This window comes from Gavia stellata, chromosome 17 (genome assembly GCF_030936135.1).
Source record: "Gavia stellata isolate bGavSte3 chromosome 17, bGavSte3.hap2, whole genome shotgun sequence".
NCBI classification, from domain to species: domain Eukaryota; kingdom Metazoa; phylum Chordata; class Aves; order Gaviiformes; family Gaviidae; genus Gavia; species Gavia stellata.
The window spans coordinates 9,210,780-9,233,932 of NC_082610.1; the positions used below are offsets into that span (position 1 = coordinate 9,210,780).

General features: G+C 40.8%; 1 protein-coding gene across 1 annotated transcript; it reads left to right on the plus strand.

Moving 5' to 3' along the window:
* The first annotated feature begins 8,045 nt into the window (after positions 1 to 8,045).
* RCN1 (reticulocalbin 1) lies at positions 8,046 to 22,196 on the plus strand. Its single transcript, XM_059825757.1, has 6 exons — positions 8,046 to 8,266; positions 13,123 to 13,316; positions 14,907 to 15,085; positions 15,626 to 15,686; positions 18,602 to 18,801; positions 19,757 to 22,196. Exons 1-6 carry the CDS (start codon positions 8,046 to 8,048, stop codon positions 19,862 to 19,864), a joined length of 963 nt encoding a protein of 320 aa, XP_059681740.1. The 3' UTR covers positions 19,865 to 22,196.
* Positions 22,197 to 23,153: the final 957 nt, after the last annotated feature.

Sequence of the window (23,153 nt, forward strand, 5' to 3'; positions counted from 1 at the left end):
CTTAGTTTTGTCAGCTAAAAGCAAACAAAAATGTGGAGACTACATAGTGCAGGGAAGAAGGCAATACCCTTGCTAGAGCAGGGAACCAGAATCATTAAACACAACTTTCACCCCACGTGTGGCATTAACCTAGGCAAATCTTTTCTCACGCACACCCTTTTCCCTGTGTTGGAATGATACTGCAGCTCTGAGGGAAGATTTGCAATGTCAGCAGTTTCTGTGATGAACTTTTAAGATCTTCAACTGAATGCCTGTGCTACGAGTTTCATTAACAACTGACATTGTTTCTCAGACATTCCTAGGTTATTTGCAGCCTTTTCATTTTTAATCCAGTGTTAATAATACCTCACACTGTGAATAAAAAAAATAAATCAAAACCGTAGAGACGTACTCTTTAACAAGACCACAGGGAAACAAAAAAATATGCCAGTTATGATCCCCAATGTCCCCTGAACTTATTTAGGAAGAGGTCAGTTCAGTCCTGAAGAAGACATCCTAGCCATGGAAAGCAGAGGACTGGATAATAACAGTCAAATATTTTGTCTGGCTATGATATTGGTCAGTCAAAGAAACTGGCCTACAAACAGGGTTTCAGGAGGTCTAGCAATGCTGATATTATGAATTTAATTTCGAAAAGAGCGTGTATTTAACTCACCAGGTCCTCAGTTTTGCTATCCCTATAATTCCAATGCATCTACTTCTTCCCTTCAACGTGATATGGAGTCTAAGGGGAGGCCATCCTCAGGCAATCACATGCTGAATACAGAAATGAAAAAGAAATGTCCATTATATGCAAAGTAGGGAGACAGGCAAAAACTCCAGCAGACAATTAGGCTCAATAGTTTCTGTCAGATGATAAAAAGCCTGACTTCATATATATCTTTCTGGTTCAGTTTGTTTTTCTTAGGTGAGCATCCTAGAAGATTTTTTTTTTAAAGCCAGTGTAAAGGGATGTCTGTAGCTCCAAGCACTGTTGCAGTTTTTAACAACAAACTAGATTACTCGGACACGGTACCTTTCAAATTCCACTGCCATCAATAGCAATTCTTGTCAGGCTGGCATGGCTGAACAGTGCTATCAGTGCTACCATTGGGCAGGGTATTGAATTGCTAATTCAGAGAGAAATTAGAGGGGAAAAGATGAAACCTTACAATCTGGGATTTGTAGGCAGACCTGTAAGTGTGGCAAACACCCCTGTACAGATACCAGGGGATACAGATTGGCAGTATTTTAATCTCCAATTAATTAACACTCTACATCTACTACCTCTAGCACAAATAAAGTTGCTTAGTGACTTCAATAATTTTGTTTCCACTCCCCATGATGGTTCTGTTTGAGACAGACCATGTTTTTATGATGAAGACAATTCAGTGCTGGCCTAATGAATAGCTCAACTTGCTTTGGGAACATTTTCCTTACAAACTGGGATCTGACTACATATGTACCTCTGGCTGCCTGCACAGTCTTTCTCTGACTCTCCACAAATCTCCACACTCTTTAATCAGGGTATTTCCTCATTTAATGGGTGGGGCAGTGCAGCCTTCAGTTATCAGTAACTTCAGCACTGATTGCAGGTCTAAAACCCACATTCCCAGTATTTAACCACAGAGCAAAAAAATTCAACAACAATTTCATTCTTCACCAGAAAAGCAAAACCTTAACCAATTTTCTTGCTTGCTTTTTTTGTGTTTAACAAAAGACTCTAGTTACAGGTTAGAGGCTTATCTTATTTTCATACCTCCAGGGTTCTAAGGTTACATGAGGACTAGTGTATATGCACATCAGCATTCATATAGATTTTTTTGTTTCTCTTGCTTATGACCAAACAAGAGATAACTGTTACCAGCTTCCTCTCTGCTGTTTCTTCATTTCAGTAACAATGCACTGGCCATGATAAGTATTCAGCCACAGCGTGTCTGCTTTGAAAAACAAAGCTGCTCTCCCATATCCTCTGTAAATGATTTGAGGAGGTTTACACCTCAGTCCAAGTATCTGTGGCTACAATTCCACGCCCACATGCTCACATTCCAAGTTTACAAATGCAAGAACTTGGGTTTAAGCACAACACGGCCCTGCAGTGTACCCGAGTCTCTAGACTTTTATGTCCTACATACACTGTGGTATTTACACTGTGCATACAAAATTATTCATGACAGAAACATTGAAGGACCACCCTCCCCCTCCCTCTGTGCGAATAGCAATGAGAAAAATAGCAAGAGGTTTTCTTTTCCTTCCCAATCATAGTGAGGAAAGGAAATTTAAAACCAGCACGTATTGGGGAGGGGAAGGGAGAGTCGCTGCAAAATGTTGAAGACCAGGGGTGCGAGTACATACTTGTATTAACATCTTCCATCCCTGGAGCTGCAGTAATTTGCATGACATTATCTACCTGGGATGTTGCTATGGTTATCACCATACATAAGTAATTACCAGGGCAAATTGCACATACAGCGCACAGATTCATGCTGTCAGAAGCAAAGGATCTTTTTATACACTTGAAAATGTAAATGTTTGAAAAAACACTAATCACAAAGATTCCTGATAAGAGAAAAACTTCAAGACTACACCTGAGTGATCTAAAATGGTTGTTAACTATGCTTATTGACAACCGTACCTTAAGGGCCAATTCAGACCATGCCCAAGTGAGCCAGACACTGCACAGGCTCAGGAGAAAATCAGTAGAAACAGTAACCAGTAGTAGTAACCAGAAACTAATCAGTAGAAACAGTAGGAAATCCCTGCCCAAAGAGTTAACAGTGCAATTAGAGGCAAAAAGTACAGAGCAAGAGAAGTGGTATATCACACAGAGCAAACAAGGTTGTCAACCTCATGATATTGGCATGATTATTTTGGGTGGATTATTCTGAGTAGATTATGTCAAGAAACTTGCTTCTGGCAAACCAGGCACAAAAAGATAAAGAGAAGGATGAGGGAGTGATGTAGACTACACACATGCAAAAAAACGAAAAGGGACATAGTGTTGTGATGAAGCAGCTAGTCAGGACAGGCCAAAACTAAATCAGATCAAAGTCGTTCTCTGAAAGTTTCCCCAGTTCCCCTCCTGCACATTTCTGCTGCCATTTGCAGACTGGGATCTGATTGTGCCCTGATCTCCTAACTTCTAGTTTCCCACAGGGACTGAGACAAAAGTTACAGTCCATCTACAGTTGTACATCCAAGCTGAAGAGAGCGACTAACACCTAACAGGATTAGGCTGAAAGTACAAATACAGGGTATGTAATGCTAGATCATCCAAAATAAATTAGACATAAAAAGCTCTTTGTGAAATACTGCTACAATTACATTTCCAATAAAATACAGCAGCACTGTATACAAACAGCTTGAGCTGTGGTTTATTGGTGTCAATGGAATTTTTTCAACAACTTTGATGAAGGTGTTCTGTGCCCTAAGGAAAAGACAAGGTTTTAAAAAAATACTGCTAATGCTATGATCTGAGTAAAGCATATTACAGAATATTAGGCTAACTGGAATGTAAAATATAAATCTGGAAAATACAAAATAGGTTTCTGTAATTTAATTTGAGGTGACACACATTAGTCTCATATCCATCCAAACCAATCATGTGTTCTGTGTACAGGGGAATACTATAATTTAGTTATTCTGGATTTACAGAGTACAGTAGAATTGAGAAGAAAAAATGTTATATTTTCCATTTCTAGCATCTCTGAAAAACAAGTTCTTCTTTTGCTTACTTAGAAATCATCTGCTTCTCGCAGACATTTATCTTTACATCCTAATAATATTAGCAGAATTATCATCAAAGATCACCATTCTCCCTAACTGAGCTGCAGAATACATTTTTTCAGTGCTGAAACAGGCTCTACTCCTAGACCTAGCCTTTCACAGTTCTCCCTAGCAAACCAGGCAGTCTGCCACACTGACCCTAACAATGATGGCACTTCCCTACACTCACCAACAGCAAGTTAAGCTCCCTTGTGTTTCAGTATCCAGCCCCAGAAAGCCATCATCCCCTGATAATGAAGTGCCACCTTGAGAGCCTGGACTGCTGAGTTAAATCTACTCTCTCATTCCTCCAGGTTGCCTCATGGGTCTATTAATCATAGCAACATGAGACTCTGAAATGCATTCGATTTGTTGATGAGAAAACCAGTGAGTATATCAGTGCTTTACTGATTTACATAGGGATCTCCACGTAAATGGAGCCAAGCTCCATGAGGTACTGCATGTGAGCAGGAAATAAACAAACGAATTTTGCAAAGGGCAGAAGAAGAAAAGTATAAACGCCAGGATAAGTGTGTCTTTGCATGATGGCTAGGAATGCTGCACAGTCTGTAAAGATTCAGACAGGGCAGAAGATTTCAAGCAGCTTTGCAGGCTGACTTTTTAACCGAAGATATATTTGCACTCTAAGAACTGCCAGGTGCTATATCACTCTTACTCTCACCTTATCCTTTCAAACCAAACTATGACTCAGTCTTCAGGCCTGAATCTCATTCTAGTTTTAATATGGACTTCAAATGTAAGTAAGAGTACAAAGAGGTCCTTACTTAGAAAGCTACACTATGACACCATCAAGTATTTTGACTATTTCAGCAGATCAGACTTGAAAAACATACTGATAGAGATGATATGCTCTGAGAAGAGTTTTGCTACTGAAAGCATGATAAGAACAGGTATTAGCCAGCAGACAGGCAGAAAACGTGGCATCCCTTAGGGATCATTTAAACGGCCTCAGGAAATGCACAATTAATGATGTCCTGAAATACTGACTAAAGATGCAAGATATAAGTGTAGCCTTATTAGGATAAAGGCAGACGGAAGACATAGTAGGATATGGAACAAGTCATCTTTGGTTTTGTCTGTGTAACTGGACCCACATGATGACAGGCATATTGTAACTAAGTGTATTTCATACAAAATAGTTTGTTGACTGTAAATATATCAGTGAAAGGGAAAGTAAATATGTGAAGAGCAAAATGCAAGATGGAAAACGCGAGATAAATATTGTTGGATTCAGGGGAAAAATGCTATAAACAGTAAGCAAAGCTCTTTGATTTGCACTGTTTTCCAGCCCATAAAACCCTAATATCTGCCAGCGTTTCATTAAAAGCTTATAAACTACCCAGCATGCCCGCTGCTGCATAAATGTATTGCTAAAAAACATTGTCGATGTTGCAGACATGGTATTTTGCAATGTTTCAAAGAAACCTTATGTGTATAAAACTCAGACGCATTACTGAAAGAAGTGTGGATTACGAAAATAGCACCTTAAACTCTAAACCTAATTAATATTAATCATTCAGTAGCAGTAGGTTTCTCTCAGCAGAGATGTTCATAGTAATACTACTAAAACAGAAAACACCAATATCTCAGAGAAAATTATGCAGTATTTTAAGAAACAAGTGTAGTGGAAAAGGATTTAAGAGAAAACTTCTACCATTTTGTGAATTGACTAGGAGTAGAAGGCATGACTTTTCACAGAGGAATGAGAATTTAAGGTGTTTGATGAGGTCACAATAGCCTAATGGCAAAATCTGTAAATGTTAATCAGAGTGATACAAAAATCTGGCAACACTAAGACTTATCAGATCAACAACTGTTTGACTGAACGTGCAGTCTATTCTCAGCATTAAAATCTAAGACTTCAGCCCTCTAAGGACAAGTAATCACAATATCTTTCCTTTTCCACAAAAAGTCATATTGGATCAATCAAATTTTTATTGTTATTACCAACGGTCCTGAACTAAGTCTACAAGGAGCAGAACATTTGCAATTTCTCATCTTTCATAAGATCACCGCATTTCAAGGCTCACTCACACTTGAATCCAAACACAGGGCAAAATTAAAATGTTCCAATGGCCAGAACACATATCCCTGAGGCAAACCCTCCTAATGTCTGGAGGCTTTCAAATGAATGACCACGTATGCACATAGCCCACTCTGCATTGCTATTACTGTAGCTTTTCTCACAGAAGCAGCTCCAAATTGTTCTGACAACAGAACATAGACATTCATTTCTCACATCCCTCAAATGACTTCACATTCCTCTGCTACTAAGATCAAACATCAAGCTAAAATGTTACAACACTGATGGGGAGAATGGGCGGTTAAACATACCTGTTACCCATGCAAATGACTTACCTCTTAACTAGCAGCACACTCTGGCACCATGTGGATCAAAAAGGTAAAAATTCAGCACCTCAGCACAGCCTCACCTCTAGATTAACATTAGAAACAGTATTATGGGCATAGGAATCAGGGACAGGAACATTAGAAGACTGAGACACAAAAAAGAGCCGTATCTAAATTATTGCACAAATGTGGGTTTCCCAAATACGTTAACGAAAACTTTGTTTTACAGGTATATGCTTGATACAAAAAAAACCCCGAACAATGAAAGTATTGCATCTCACTAACTTTGTAAACTCAAAACACAGCTGGTACGATCAGCTGAACCATTTTTAAGCTGCCACATGCGTATCAGCTCTCACCAAAACAGCACTGAAGCACTTGCTCAGCTGAGGACGTACAGTCACACCTGCAGGACAGTCTATCCAGACCTAAAGAAAAAGGGCAGCTCGCGTGACTGAAGTGGAAAGGGTGCATTAGTGTTTCGCTCTGTCTAGACTTAAGCAATAAACCAACATATCTGACTGTTTAAATGTTTGAAATCTGCTGCTGTCGCCAATGGTTCTGAGGCAAAAACACCACTAGCCCTGCATGGCTCTTGTTCACACTTTGCACGAGTCACAAAAGGCAGAAAACAGCAAATATGGAAGTCTCTGGCACCACCTTTTTAATGTCATTGCAGCCAAGCCCTGTGCCGGACACGGTTCAGCTACGCATGAGGCTTAGGTCAAAAGGATGTCTACCAGGGTAGTAACAGCAGAAGGGAGGCCGTGCTCAGGTTCAGCACCTTGCACGTCAGCGTTAGTGGTACAGCCAAAGGCCTCATCATAAATACGGTTTATATACCCTGTGGCCTGGGCTGGCAGATCAGACACTGCAATTTGAAACTAGCAGTCCCCTCAGATCCAAAGTAACAACGGACGGACGAGCCCCCGTGGTGATGCTTATCTGCACGGTTAGGTCATGTAGTTTAAAACAAGAACCCTTAGCAACAGGATCATTAACACACATGTTGCATACAATGACAATCCTCCTTAGTAGTGAATTAAGGATATAAGATAGGAAAAGGAAATATATTAGGTGGAAATTTCAATTCCCTCTGTCTCAACTTCTACAATCTTGAGCAAAATAAACTATAATTTAAGGAAAAAACAAAACCTTTTTCTGTGCCAGAGGATTTGGGCTGCAATTTTCAGGATCCTGAGTTCACCTCCCTTACGGCGACAGTGACCCTGTTGTGATAAATACCCTCTACCAGAGTGCTGACAACCTTTTTTCCGACATTTTTTGGGTATCAGCTTGCTGTTACACTCAAGACAGAGCCAGAGTTCTGGTGTTTTTAACTTGTAGCCTTACTGCTGCTTGTCTTGAAAAGAAAAAACCCGTACTTTCGCCCTTCCCCAACCAATTCAGGACGACAGCAGAAACCGCCGGCCCGATGCTGCCGATGAACGAACTGTACAGAGAAACAGGGGCGCAGGAGCGACCCGCCGCGTAGTGCCGACGTGGATTTTTAACAGTACAAGTTAGGACGTTTTGATGATAAACGAGTGGAAGGCGACTCCACCTTCCCGCTTGGATTTGCCCAACGGGCTTCTCCCGCTGTTCCTGACGCACCGCGCGGACCCCCGCGGCCCTCAGGCTCGCGCGGCGGCCGTTGGCGGCCGTTGGCCGGCCGGGCAGCTCGCGCCGCTCTGCAGACGTGGCGCCGGGCCGGGCCGCGCTGTGCTCGCGGCGGCCGCTGCCCAATCGCGTCCGCCCACACCGCGCCCCCCCGCCCCCGGCCGGCCGGGGGAGGAGCGGGGCCGGGGAGCGGCGGGGCGGGTGCGATGAGCGGGGCCGGCCTCGGCGGGCGCCGGGCAGCGGAGGGGTGCTAGCCGCCGCTTCGGCGGGACTCTCGGTGCGCGGCGCCCGCGGGGCAGAGGCGGCGGGGCATGGGGGGCGGCGGGGCGCGGTGGTGCCTGGCGCTGCTGCTGCTGCTGCTGCCGCCGGGCGGCCTGGGCAAGCCGACAGCGCGGCAGGAGCGGGCGCGGCCCGGCGCGGCGCAGCACGAGGACCGGCCGGGCTTCCAGTACGACCACGAGGCCTTCCTGGGCAAGGAGGAGGCGCGGAGCTTCGACCAGCTCAGCCCGGAGGAGAGCCGGGAACGGCTGGGGTAAGAGGCGCGGGCGGGGGCCGCCGGCCCCGGTCGCGGCAGCGCGGCGGCCTGCGGAAACGTGGCAGGGGGAGGGCCCGGCCGGGGCGGCCCGCCGGCCGGGGTGGGCGCGGGGAAGGGAGGCGGCGTGGGGCTGCCTCTTCTTGTGTGTCCGGCCCCAGGGGCGGCTGGCCCCTTCCCACTTCGAGGGGCTCGTGGAGTAGGACCCTGTACCCCTGTATAGCCAGTGATACCTCTCCAGGTACGCATCTTTCACACCCCGCCGATTTTGGAAAGGAGCGACCAACAACAGTTCATCACTTCTGCATGTTTCTCTCTTGCCTTTTCTGGTCCTACAGCAGTAAGCCTCGTGGAGGGAGCTGCTGTGTGTGGTGCTGTGCCCGGTGTTGGACAGACCTCGCCCACTGCTGCAGCTTTGCTGCTACAGCTCCTTACCTCTGGGTCACTTGCCTGGACCATATTAGCTTGAATCAAGTTTAAACCATTCCTTCTTCACAGCTCCATTTACAAGTCTGCTTGAAGCCATCTCCCCACGGCTTTTCCACTTGTGACATCGTTGCCCACTGTCTTACAGCCTTGCTCTTGCTGCCATGCTGCTCTTAACGCCAAGAACAGAGTCCATGCAACAGTTGCCTTATTTTACTGCTTCTCCTTCCTTTACATCTACAAGGAGTCAGATCATTAATTAGAACTAAGTTTAACAGTAGTTAAAGAAAGATCATTTTATGTATTTGCTAATGAGAAAATAGTTTAAAATATCTGCATGTACTCACTAAGATTAGCTTTGCCTTTACTCCCCTTCCATAGGGAGTGGTACTTACTCATTGTATGTCTGTGTAGTTCCATCATAAGCTCTTAGTGCAGTATCACTGTTAGCTCACAGACTGACCTCTTGATCCTTCTGGAAGCTGTCACTACCATATACCTGTATCTCAGTGAGTAAACAGATAAAGTGGTTATCAGAAATGACCAATTTCATCCACACTGTGTTAAGAAGGAGCAAAAAAACCCATGGTCTCAGCATACATGATCTATGACTTAGATTCTCATAAAGTGTATCACTAAAATGGACATGCCTTTTCAAAATTGGTCTACACTTACAAAAGTACAGATACTTTAGTTGGGGATATGATTTAACAATAGAATTGTTTTTAAACAGTTTTTACAAACTCTAACTCACCAAGGGAGGAAGCTTAACTTTTAGCAATCTCACTGTGTGCACCTTGGAGAGGTGACACAGGCACATGAAGCTACAGCCACAGCCAATAACCTTTTAAATGGAGGTGACTAAAGCATCCCTCTGAGGACCAAAGAGCACATTGCGGGCTGAGCATTGTGCAGCAGAACATCAGAGATGCAGTTTCTGGGGGGCCCTGTGGGACAGTTTAATAACTTTCAGCATTTCCTAACCTTGTAATTTCAGATATACTGGGAGGTAGAGGAGAGAGAGGATTTTTAAAACTTTCCACTTTCTTCTTTTTATTGTGATTTAATAATCAGATATGCTGAGAAAAAGTTTTGTTATGGGCAACCTCTGCAGTGAGGGTTACAAATAGTGTTACGTCTCAGCCAGTGAGTGGCTTTTAGGAAGAAGACATTTAATGAAAAGCTATTTTTAAATGCTTTCTGGGAGGAAACAGGAACATATAGTCTGCTGCTGTAACCAAAGTGCATGCTGCTGCATTTGTAAGTCATTTTACCTTGCTTAGGAAGGGTGGCCAGCACATTGGTTATCCCAATGACCAATGCTGGGATTGGAATCCCAGGGCTAGACAGCAGTAATGCAAAGCTACTCTCACCTTCTTCCAGCAAACAAAAAGGAACTAGCTGGTGTACAGAAAAAGCCCTGCAAATTCAACTACCTGCAGCCTCAGTGGAGGAGCAGCTGCACAGTATGATCTTGGTTTGAGATCATGGCACATACTAGCCCATAATCGGGGAGCTGGGAGTCCACCTGCCCTTATGACAGATTCCATGGCAGGGGCATCCCTTCTCCCTATCCTCCCACACCAGATCACTTCACAAGGGAAGAATCACACGTTGCCCACCCATGCACAGTACTGCAACTCACCTGGCTTTGGAGAAGCATGACATAATCCTGGTGCAGCATCCAAGGACTGCAATTAAGGGACTCGAGGTGGGCTAAGAAGGAGGGGAGTGGGGCTGCAGTCCTGAACCTTCTCCCTGCCATTTGTGATGGGCCTGTCATTTTCAGAGAACATAGAAGATGGTTACAGATCCTCACAATATAAATGTCTCTGTTCTTTATACAGGCCAAGGCCAGAATTTATCAGCGTACAGTTGTACTCACATCAGGTGTAGAGGGGAAGCCTTCCTTTTTCAGGCACTTCATAGCAATGATTTTCTTGCCCCAACTTTGTTTCATCACCAGGTGTCTTTGCAGACTGGCAGCGTAAATCTCTGTAATAGCAGGTTGTATGCACCTGTTGCGTGTGCCCTCTAGCTTCTTTTTTATGAGGTGGGAAAATAATTCTGAGTGTAATCCCACCTAAGTTAAAGGGAGAAAGTAAGCTTTCAGATATTACACACTTGTGCGTGTAAATTGCTGTGTACGAGGTGGCATTTTGTGTCTGTTAACATGCTTCTTGAATTTTTGCTGTATTAATGAATTAGCTATTTAAAATAAAGGCACTAAGGCTTTTCAGACTGATCGATGTACGTTAGCTCTGCTACAAAACTTAGAATGATCCCGAGCCCTTTTGCAGGTAATTATCGGTATAAAAAGTGAGGTCCACAGTCCATGCAACAGCTTCTTACCTGTACCTTTAGGAGCCTGTAGGCAAGACTATTGCTTTGTCCCCATCTTCAACTCGGAAGCAAGTGAAATAGTGCACATGGATGCAATGGACCTATAAAAACCTATAAAAGAGTACAGGTGTAAAGGAAGAGGCATGAAACATTTTCTGGTAAACAGTCCTGACTTCTTCCGTGTTAAAAATACCAAAAAGCTACTAGCAGAATCATTTATTATAATACATTTAACCATAGAAACAAATATCAGCTAAACAAATTAAATCAAATTCATTGTGGGGCAAATTCATTGACAAATACAGTCCATCATGCAGTGAAAGGGACCCTTGGCAGTCAGTTCCCCATGAGATTTATACAAAAGAGAAAAGGTTTTCCAGTCAGTTAATTCATACTTTACTACTTCAGAAAGCAAATTCAGCAGCCCCTTTCCCCTGCGCCCGCAGCTCAGAAATAGCACGTTTATAAATTCAGCCTGATACTATCAGACTCGCACAAGATTGCTGGAAATTCAGCAGAAGCTGCTGCTGTCACTCTACTTACCACTTTCATAACTAAGGCTCGGGAAAAGACATTGCTTCACTAGTTGAGCAGTTCCAGTTGGCCAGGGTTGGTTTCTTTGTGGAGAACCAAGATGTTGAATTGCAAAGAATATTTAAAAGTGCAGAACTTTTCCCTGTGTCCTTTGTCTGCCTGGAGGTTTAGGGACCTCCTCTGTGGAATCGCAAGTCAGGATTTAGACAAGTCAGCTCCTGCTCTTACCCCTTCTTACAAATGACATGTAACTAGTCCATAGGCATGGTGATTCAGCGTGTGGGGAATAGTCATTCAGATTATCTTGAGTGGGCCATTGGGTGGTCACCGAACTAGGTGCAGTGCAACTACAGACAGTTTGCTTCTGTACCTCATGAGCAGTGATACAAGGGTTAAAACTGCTGATGGGCCTAAAGCCAATCTGGATGTGCAGAAGAGACATGGGGCTAACTGCCCCAGTTCCAAGAGCAGGGTACATAGTTTCCCCACAGGCCGGTGCCCAGAGAATAACAACGCTATCACAGGTTTACCTACCAAGCTACTGGGATTAAAGCTGAATTCTTATTTCAGATGAAGGTTTTTATCACCTGGTCTATGACTAGCTGGGGCAAAAGACAGTTTTACATGCTCAAACCCAAACTGGTGGTGTTTAGCAATTGCAGGCATGCCTTGAGAGATTTATTGCAGAGAACCTAAATGGTAGAGGAGAGCGTTGCCTCTTTTTTTTTTTAACATAGTTTTTCAGGTCAGTTTTATCTGCATCTGTGTGCAGAACTTTTCAGAGATGGAAGTTTCCCTGGGAGTACACCAGTACCTTTCACTCCTGCTGATTTCAACAGGACTTGAGGCTAGCAGCTTTACACAGGACAGTAGCTTATATCTCAACTGCCAGCAATCAGTGGAGACCTGCTGCAGACTAGCTATTGCTTTAGCAAGTAACAGGCATTCCTGGCAACACAAGCAATATTGCTTTTCGTTGGGAAAGAAAGAAAAGAAACAGAAGTGGAGGGACAGGAAAGGAAGGGAAGACTGTACATGGTGCACATGCCCAGCATTACACAGTCATATAACTCACTCCACCCCAGTGTCAGTCTGCTGGAAAGCCATGGGAGAAACTGCAGGTGTCCACAAATCCTAGTTTTTTGCCCTGGTTGCCTCCAGCAAGCTGCAGTACAGGCTTTCTCCCGAGGTGAAGTTAGTGTCTACTACTCTGAGCCCAGCATGGCCACTCCCGATTGACAGTGAAGAACAGGTCCCTTAAGTTAGTAGATACAACCTAAGAAATCCAGGTATTATATGAGGTACTTTGTTCACTAATTTTGATCGTGCGAGTTCCATTTCAATTATTCATAGCAATATTGAATAATGAATAGAGACATACCCATTAAGATAATCTGCAAAATGCAAGAAAGCCTTAGCCAGTAGGGCAGCTTTATAAGTTTTTGGCACTGCATTTTTGTGGAAAATCAGGGCCAGATAAAGATTACTATAATTGGACTAACATGCAGTTTGTTTTTCTGTCAACTCTTAAAAAGGCTGGTCTCTTTTTACAGGAAGATTGTGGATAGAATAGATGACAACAAAGATGGCTATCTCACAACAGAGGAATTAAAAAACTGGATTAAACGGGTACAGAAACGCTATATCTATGAAAATGTGGCTAAAGTTTGGAAAGACTATGATCTAAACAAGGACGATAAAATCGCCTGGGAAGAATACAAACAAGCTACATATGGTTATTATCTAGGTAAGATACCATTTTCAGATTATATGCTCAAAGACTACTGAGATTATAAGGCATGATTTCATGTCTTAGAGTCAACAGGAGTTTGGTGTCACATTTAGGACTCCTGAAAATCACATTAAATTTTATAGATGCTCAGAGGTCAAACACACTTCTTAGTTGTTTATTGCAGCCATTTCCACATGGGTCGCCAGCACATAGAAGGTTTTGTAGAGGGATTATTAAATGTACTGACAAAGCTGAATTAAAGTCTCCTCCAGTTAGAAATATGTAGTTTTTTAACATTAAACGTAGTACTTTAATTAAAAAATAATATATTGAGTAATTAACCAGTATTTGTTAATTCAGTCTCTCTAAACTCTTAAGAGTCTAGATGCTAAAAATTTAGGCTGTGTCTAAGCTATATCAAAATTATTGATTAAAATAGTTCTTGCAGAATAACATCCTTCAGACTGATCAACTGCAAATGAAAATCCTTAACAAATCAGGCAAAAGAAACATATATTAAAAAATATACCTGAATCTTTTCTTCCCTCCCACATACATTCCCTTTGCTTTTTATAAGTTAATGAAGGGAAAGGGGAAGAGATCACTTAAGTTAAAGGGCAATGCTGACAGAACAACAAATTGGTATTAATTGACTGTTTATACTGGAAATGAGAAGACAGTATCCACCTACCATAGAGGCAGTTTCTGGAGCAAGCTTCCAGTAGCAGTAATAAGTACAAAGTCTACTTTAGATTAAAATTGTGCTTATTAGATTTGTGGAAGGAAATACTTGACGCACAATCCCTGCAGTAGTATCCCTGGGAGCCCTTCTCAGCTCTTTGTCTTTGCTCTCTGTAATGCCCAAGATTTGGAGAACAGCTACTACATGGTGGTCTTGTGTTAATGCACACTTAAAATTCTTATCTGTGATTCCTGGCCTAGTCTTTTTCAACTGCATTTGTCTACCAACATGTGAATTGTGAAATTGTTCTAATATAAGTATTTTTCATGTTTGAAGTCAGTTTAGTGATCCCATTTTAAAACTTATATCAAATACCATTTGTTTTATGCCACCAAACACCCTGAAAAAATGTCATTGTTTTAAACTGAAAATAATTGTTAGGTTCCTGGTAGCAGTTAGATAATTTCAGTCAGTCTGCCAGCTTCTGAAACCACTTTTCCTTGGTTTGCTTGCTTTTTGAAACTGAAAAGTTGTGTAGATCATACTGATTCCTAGGAAGAATAAAACTTCTGTGAATGAAATCTGCCCCAAATACTGCCTAAGCAGTGCTTGGAAAAGCAGATTAAAAAAAAAAAAATCTATGAAGGATAATATACAATACTGCAAAATCCATTATCCTGGATTGCAACAGAAGACTTACTCAGACATTTACCTATACTACTGAGTCACCTTTAAAAATCAGACCAAGTGCTTGACCTCTGAATTTAAAACTTCACAGCAAAGAGAAGTTCCATTTTAACACAGCAGCTATTCTGGCAATAAGCCTTTGTATTTCTAGACTCTAACAGCAAATTGGGGTGCTTCGTTGTGGTAATATGTTTTTAAAGGAACATAGTTTTGAGATTGTCTTGATTAATTTGCAGAAAATCCAGAAGAATTCCAAGATGCAACCGATCAGCACAGTTTTAAAAAAATGCTGCCCAGAGATGAAAGACGATTCAAAACTGCAGATCTGGATGGAGACTTAGCTGCCACTCGTGAAGAATTCACTGCTTTCCTTCACCCAGAGGAGTTTGAGCATATGAAAAACATCGTTGTCTTAGTAAGCAGAGCAAAACCAATGACATTATTTTTACTTCTGGTTTTTTGGATGAGCTTTGAAATGCTTCTCTAATCTTTCCATGCAGGGTTTAGAAAGACACACATGCATAATAGCCAAGTGGGGAACGGAAAGGGATGCCTTTCATGAAATTCACTTGATTTAGAGCTCTTGGTATAAGAAAGACTTGCTAAATGCACTTAGGCAGCTCCTAGATAGAATCAAGAAACTGTCTTGGGGCACCAACTTGCACCAAAATAAAAGGAAGGGTATGCTGACACAAGACAGCTAAGTGTTTCATGCAAGCTTGTGTCTGCCCCTAACTTAAAACTGAAGCATGATGTCCAGTTCATTCATGCAGGGAGTTTTTTCAACATGAAAGGATATTTGTATATTCACGTGTATTGACTGACACTGGAGTCAGAGTACATTTGCCTGTGTACAAGGGCAGGTCAAGGCCTCAAAACATGAAATGTTCGAAGAGGCAAGTAGCCAGAATTCTCAGTACTCTCTTGATTACTTCAATGCAAAACTATTTTCCAGGAAACCTTAGAAGACATAGACAAAAACGAGGATGGTTTTGTGGATCAAGATGAGTACATTGGTAAGTGTTGAGGTTTGTTTCTTATATGATCTCCAGTCCCTTTGTTCATCGTCTCTCAAATTTGCAGCAGTATTAACAACCCAAAGATGAATGTTTCTGTGCTCCAGTTCAACTATTTTAAATCAGCCATCCAACCCAGAAAGTTTAATTTCATTTTAGGCAGATAGCAACATCACTAGCAAAAGGTTCCTCACACTTTACAGCATAAGATTCTCCTCTTATTCTTGTATAATTTGGCTATAAGGGTCTGGAATAATATTTTTCATGACAGGAATACCGTCTGTATACTTGACCACATTAACAGTTTTTGAAGGCATTGTTTAGAAATACAGGAGGATCAGGAAGTGAATTAGTTTATTCCCAAGTGTGAATGGTACTTGACTATGCAAAATAGCTGGGAAGCACACATTGCAAAAAAAGAAAATTCACCTGTTTTCTACTAGTTATTTTCCTAATTTAATTAGTAAGTAAGAACCCATACTTCTCTAATGATTTGTATGGTGATGCCATTATGTTTCTTCTAGAAATATAAGATGCATTAAAAATGAACTGTAAAAATAAGCACTAAGATTTAAGATTCTCAAAGAAGTTGTGAAGTGTGTGAAAGTCTGCTGTGCGTTACTTCAGTGGCAGAAAGAGAACAAAATGGGAAACATCAATAGCAGATCAGTCACAGTTAATTTGCACAAACTTCAGTCACACTAGGCAGTTAGCCACTGTCTTGCACTTAGGCCTATGAAGACAAAACGGAAGCAGGACTGGAGGTCAGCAGTACATAATACGTTTTAGCCTTTTGAGTCGTTATGCTGATACCAAAAGGTAACTTCTCCCACTGCACTCACTTTTTGATGGGTTTTAAATCAAGAAAGTAGCACCAGGAAAGCATTAGTGCAAACTCAGATGAATCTTTCTGTTTCTAGTAGTGCTATAAAGATCACTTCACATGTAATCAGGAACAATATACACACGTTAATTAATGGCAGGGGGTTTCTATTCCTTGTAAATTATATTTAGCCTCAGAATGTGAATGCTATTCATTTATGACTGAAATAACAGAGCAGCATAATTTCCACAGTAATTTCAGTTCACTCAGTGACATTACCTACATATAATTATAAGGTAATTGTCAACATTTGTTACCATGTGAATGCTGGTTTTTCTTGTCTTCTATAGATAGGAACATAGAATGTTCTAGTCACGATCACCCCACATTGGCAAGGATGATAAAAATCAAATTGACAGGGCATGTCAGTTGCTTCAAATAAACAATATAATTTGCACTTTAAAAAATGAAAGAAGAAAGTGAATGTGTTGTTTGAAGTTTTCTTCATGAGTGGAGGAAAACTATGCTTAAAATATTCCTACTTCCCTTTTTCAGATGTAATATTTTTTATTTTTGATCAAACTGGGGTTAAAAAACAAACAGAAAACTAAATCTCTTCTTTGGTAGTTTGTAAGGAACAACAAAAAGAAGTAAAAAAATTTCAGTCTTTAGATCAGATATTTGATGGGGAAATCTCCTGAAGGTTATAGAACGATTCCTCCCCTCCTCCTCCTTCATTCCTCCTATTTATTCTTTCACAAAATTTGGTTTAGATTTTACAGAAGCAGCAAAGCAAAATATCCCTAGTCATGTTAAGCAGAGAGAACTAAATTCTTATTGTGCATGAGCAGGTAACAGTGTATTTCAGGGACAATGTGGACAGTTCTACCAATAGAGAACTTAAGCCTAGTGTACTCACACAGCAGGGTGCGGGGAGGTTATTCCTAGAGTTGGGACCAGCATTTATTCTTCCAGCCTCTGGCCCTGAGACCATCCATGTGGGGTGCACTTTTCCTTAGCACATCCTTGAGAACCAAATCAAAAAGGCATAGGAGTAGTACCACAAAGCACGTTTTAATTATAAATAGAAAAGTGGAATGCTTGAGGAATAAGCAGCCCTGATGTGCAGGAAATGATTGGCCACAGTGACCAGAAGAGTAAAGTGGACACACTGCTCATAATTTGGAAGACCTATGCTGTAAAGAACACATAAAAATCACTTGCTCTTAATAATCACTGCTACTCTCTCAACTCTACACAGATAGCAGCTGCCACTGTGGCATTTTCCTACTGATGCATCTTAAATATAGCACAGGCCTGATGTACAGAGCAGCTTGTGTATGTAATCTATGCATCCTATGTCACAAATGGTACTCCATCCCAAGGTACCAATCTATGACAAGTGCCGTGCCTGTGGTTTCTCACACAGAATGCACCACTGATTCATAATGACTTCTCCAGGTCTTTCTTTGTAGAAGAATACCTTCTACTGGAGTGTGCTGCAGCACTGCATGGTTCTACTAAGGTGAATTACTCTTACACAGACCTCTCTAAAAGCAGGACAAAAGCATTCATGTTCCATTTATCAATTTTTGTTTTCCTAAATTTCCCCTGTGCTTTTTTTGCCTTAACCACTCTGCTGGCTGGAGTCTGATCTTATCCACAAAGACACTTGCTGGCAGGGACAAGATAGAAGTGCTGAGTTCCTTTCTCCCCATGTGACTGAGCCCAGCACTAAAGATTATGATTTCTATTTAACTGAAGATCCTTAAAGAATTCTTTTCATTCTGAAATTCAGTGGATGATGGCCTTTGGACACATTCACCTCTCACGTTAACCTCACCAGCAGTGCACAGTTACAATACAAATGTAAGAATGGATGGAACCACCAGCAGTGAAGAAATAGGCCTGAGACAAGGTACATCCAGCTACTCTATTTACAGCCCACATTTCATTTTCTGTCCAAAGAAACGCTGTGCAGAGAATGAAAAGTTTAGTCTTCCTCTGAGGAACACTATGCAAATGTCTTTAGTTTGTGCGTAATTTGCAAATTAAATATGACTCAAGTGAGACCTTTTTATTTCCTCTCCAGCTGATATGTTTGCAAATGAAGAGGGTGGACCAGAGCCTGACTGGGTGATTACAGAGCGTGAACAGTTTTCAGATTTTCGTGACCTCAACAAGGATGGAAAGATGGACAAAGAGGAGATTCAGCACTGGATTCTCCCACAAGACTACGATCACGCGCTAGCTGAAGCCAGGCACTTAGTCTATGAATCAGATGTAGACAAGGTACTTAGTGTTCTAGTATATTTTTTTTTAAAGTTATATAAGGTTGTGTGTTTTTTTTTTTAAACATATCAGCTAGCAGGAAATTATTTTCTTATAACTAACTTTTCTATAAATTATTTTCTTATAACTAACTTTTCTTATTAGTACACTTTAAATGGAGTTTTAGAGGCTAGAATTGCTAGTGCATTAATGTATCAATGCCAGTTTCAGTTGGTAGGGTTAGAATCACAAAGTAAAAGTAGTAAAATGGAGTTTATCAGGTCTAGAAGTCCCATTGGCTTTCATTAGGTTAGATAAGAAATTATTTATCATCTTAAACCTGGAAGTTTTAACACAGTAGAAATATTCTTTTTCCTTTTAAGAGTGATCATGGGTTTTGTATACTAATTTAGACTGCAAGAGAAAAATTAAAGATACATTACATAGGAGGTAGCAAAAAATCCCCCATTTCTGTAGTCAAACACACATCTTTGACTTAAAGACTGGCTCAATGCATCCACTTCCTCTAACGTGGGAGATTAATGGTTCCCACATGGTGATCTTCAGAAGTGTAATGTGAGCAAAGCTGGAAGCTGAAAAGCTAAAACACTGTTACACAGAGGGTGTGTGTAAATTGCTAACATAAGCAACTATCTTCAAGAAAATACACCAGAGGATTTTCATTTTTACTGTTAGGAAGGTAAAACCAAACCACAGGGCAAAACTGCGTACCAGGTAACCCATATACTGTTTGGCAGTGAGTTAATTACAAAAGAACTTTCAATTAGCAGTTTGACCCAACTGAAGCCAGTGGGACTTCTGTCTTCCACTGGGGTCCGAATTTCACTCACCATGACAGCTATAATGATTCCTGAACCTGCAGTCTGCTGCTTTGAAGAACTGTCTATTTCCCAGGGCTCTTGTAAGTCTGTGCTTTGAAAATGTTCTTACACAGATTTTCTTTTCCTCCCACCAGGATCAAAAACTAACGAAAGAGGAGGTTCTAGACAACTGGAATATGTTCGTTGGAAGTCAAGCTACTAATTACGGGGAGGACCTCACAAGAAACCATGATGAACTATGATACAGTGTACCAACCAGTATGCCACAGACCTTTTCTCCACTTCACTGAAATCACCATGTCCATCCCCTCTTTTTGGGGAAGATGGGCAAAGGACACACTCACAACTGAATGACTTGCATTAATATATTTTTAACATGCCAGCTTATTACCTCACAAACCACGTACAAATAGCTTTTTACTCTTTTCACATGGCTAAATACAATATCTAATTACTACAGTTTTATTTTGGAAAAAATAAAAAGGTAACTTTTCTTAATAGATTCAAGCCTGATCTGGAAAAGGCACTTCTAAAACATAATTGCAAGGATCTTTAATAGTGAAATATGTTCTTCCAATACCCATTTTTACTATGATGAAGCACAGCTAGGATTAGAAAGAAACCTAATCTTTAAACAGACTAAGTTATTTAGTCGTCTTTTTTAATAGCATATAACAATTAAGAGTTATACTTTGGCCCTCCTATACAGAGAAAAGGTTTGACACAACAAGAACCGCAACCTTTTTCTCCACACGTTTTTTCTGTCCTGGTTTGGGCCAGAGGTGCTGAAGAAGTATCCAGCAGCCCTCTGGTTCATAGCTTTGCAAGTGCAACATGTACAACTGGCCCTTCTGTCTAACCCCCATCACAGTGCAGAGACAGCACACATGGCCCAACACCCTGTGCTGGCATTCCTCAGCAAGGGTGGTAGAGTTCATAGTGACAGCTGCTCCTTCTGACAACAGAATAACTTACAATTGTTTGTGGCTGTTGGTTATGCTGTTTCCTGGGAGGAATTATGCCACATGGAGCATAATTTATCTCACGCTTTTCGCACTTTACCCAAGCTGTACTCTTGTTCACACAGTGTGAATGGCAGCAGTTCTGTGATGGAGAAAGAATGAGACATATCACCCCTCTGGGCCTTCTGTACTCTGTACCACATAAGAGGACAAATTTATGTGGCCAAAGTTCTGGTTTTGTATGTATGTACGTATAAGTATGTGTTACTGAAGCAACTACATGAAGACAGCTTTCCTTCTAAAGAAAGGGGTAAGCTTTCCACACAGGTGCTTTCTTTTTTTACTGTATAACGTGAGCTATTACATGTATATTTTTATATACCCAACTTAGATAAGTTTGGTTGGTATTGTGTACTGGGTTTAAAATAAGCACAATAAAACCAATACTTCTTTTTGATACTATGAAGGTGCAATAACACTAACAGACTAGCGTGGAGAGATGATGTGAAAGCAGGAACCAAACCTTTGAAGCCAGTAGTTCCCAAAGCACTGGATGCTCATCTACAAACAGCAGCTGGACATATGGCACCAATTGTTTCTTCTTCACCTCATTAAAAAAAAAAAGCTAGAAATAAGTCCAATATACATAGTTGCTAGTGCTATCACTAGGTTCTGTTTGAACACTAGTATTAACTAGGAGATTAGGGCTCCACACAGTTCACTTGGAGGTTCCTTGAAGGTTTGGTGTACAGCATCACACACTGATGATTACACAACCACCCAGACAGGAGCTTTGAGACTCCCAGGTTGTGATATACTTCAGCAGTTTAAAAAATTTGTGAAAATCATCAAGAAACAATGCAGAACTGAGCTCAATAAACAGCGTCATTTTTATAAGGTCATATAAGAACTGTGGTGAAATATTTTACATCTTCCAATTGAAGACAATTAAATCTAGATATCAGAGTCTGGCAGAGATGACATGTTCTTGCTAGCAAAATTATAAGCTTTTGGTGTGCACTTCTTATGACATTGCCAGCAATGTCTCTGCAAAGTCCCTACCTCTTCCACTAACATACAGTAGGACAAATGTCATAAGACATAAGCAAACTGTTTTTGCTCCTCCAGTACCCTCAAGTTAAATAAATGCCTAAATGCAGTGTTATCTGAGAAGCAATAAAATTGTATCTTGGCACATGTAAGAGATTATCTGTTTTGTTTATGACTTGGATTTGGAAAAGTTTATTGTATTCAATAATCCTAACAATCTCAAGAACATTTTTTTTTAGTAGTCCTTTCACACTAAATTTTAACATTTTGTATTTTAGTAAAAGAATTGCAGTACTCTCAGCACTTAGATTATATTCTACTGTTTCAGGAACCAATACCTTAAAAGACCTCCAAAAAGCTTGTTTCCTGCAAGTGAAACTGCAGCTCAGACTGTATACTTAAGCCAAGGATTTTCACTGGAGCCCAAGGGAAGGTTGTTTGCTAACTCTTGTTGAAATTCAGTGGGAGTTGGGTGCTGAGACACTAAGCATCATTGCCTTCAGCTAAACATGACACTGCCAAACCCACTGCATTCTGTCCCAACACAAAACTGTATCTGAGCTTTGACAAGCAATCACATTTTCTTCCACGTTACTCAATGAATTTGGAATAGAATTAGCATTAAATGAGAGAGAAATCGTATTCCTGTGTTTGTTCTCGATTTCTATTAATGCTTGGAACACATTGGGCATTTTCCAGTATAAAACTATACTTGCATGAGTAACGATGCTAAAATCAGAGCAGTTACTTATGCAAACAGGAACTGGAAGTTTAGACCCATAGTTTTTTTACAGTAAATTTTTTTTTTTACAAAAAGAATGGTACTCAGGTAGACTATGACCAGCTGTGAAAAAGGCAAATGTGCCGATTAGAATGAGACTTAAAATAACCAAATTATTTATCAGTCATTGTAAGGGTAATGGGGTCATATTAAGATTAGGAGCTTTTTTATAAACTAGAATATAGAAACATTTTTTTTAGAGAACGTAAGTATCACTGAAGTGATTTCACTGTAAAGGCTACCCTCTTCTTTCGGCAGCTCTTCATAGTGTTTCACTTACCAACATTCAGTAATGCAAAGTACATTTTGTGCACTAAATTTTCCTTTCAAGCTCAATGCACTAAGGAAGAGTAACTCCAAAAGAGACTAGAGCTTCTGGGTTTAAATTTAACACTATTTAAGGAAAGCAAACCTTTGCTAGGGGATATAACTGTTAACATTGTGATTTTTCAAGCCTAAGGTTTCTAATGGGGTTTGACTGTTCCAGAGATAACATTTTTTTCCTAGGTAACATATTTCAAGTCATATTATGAGCAAACGTTACAAAATTTTAGTGTAATGTGAAATACTGTAATGTCAGATAGCATTATTTATCTGCTTAATATGACTAAACCCATTAATTGCTGGGAGCCATACTTCATCCCAGCAACATGAAAATCCATTTTGTGCCTATCTTGTCAGTTATTGCCAATTTTCTTAATGAATTGTGACGTAGTGAAATTCTGTTGGGAAACGTGT

What these genes read in the sequence shown, in the direction of transcription:
- RCN1 (XM_059825757.1), top strand. Translation starts at nt 8,046, where the DNA reads ATGGGGGGCGGCGGGGCGCGGTGGTGCCTGGCGCTGCTGCTGCTGCTG. An exon ending in TACATATGGTTATTATCTAG is followed by an intron (nt 13,317 to 14,906) that starts GTAAGATACCAT and finishes ATTAATTTGCAG; the next exon opens with AAAATCCAGAAGAATTCCAA. An exon ending in GGATCAAGATGAGTACATTG is followed by an intron (nt 15,687 to 18,601) that starts GTAAGTGTTGAG and finishes TTTCCTCTCCAG; the next exon opens with CTGATATGTTTGCAAATGAA.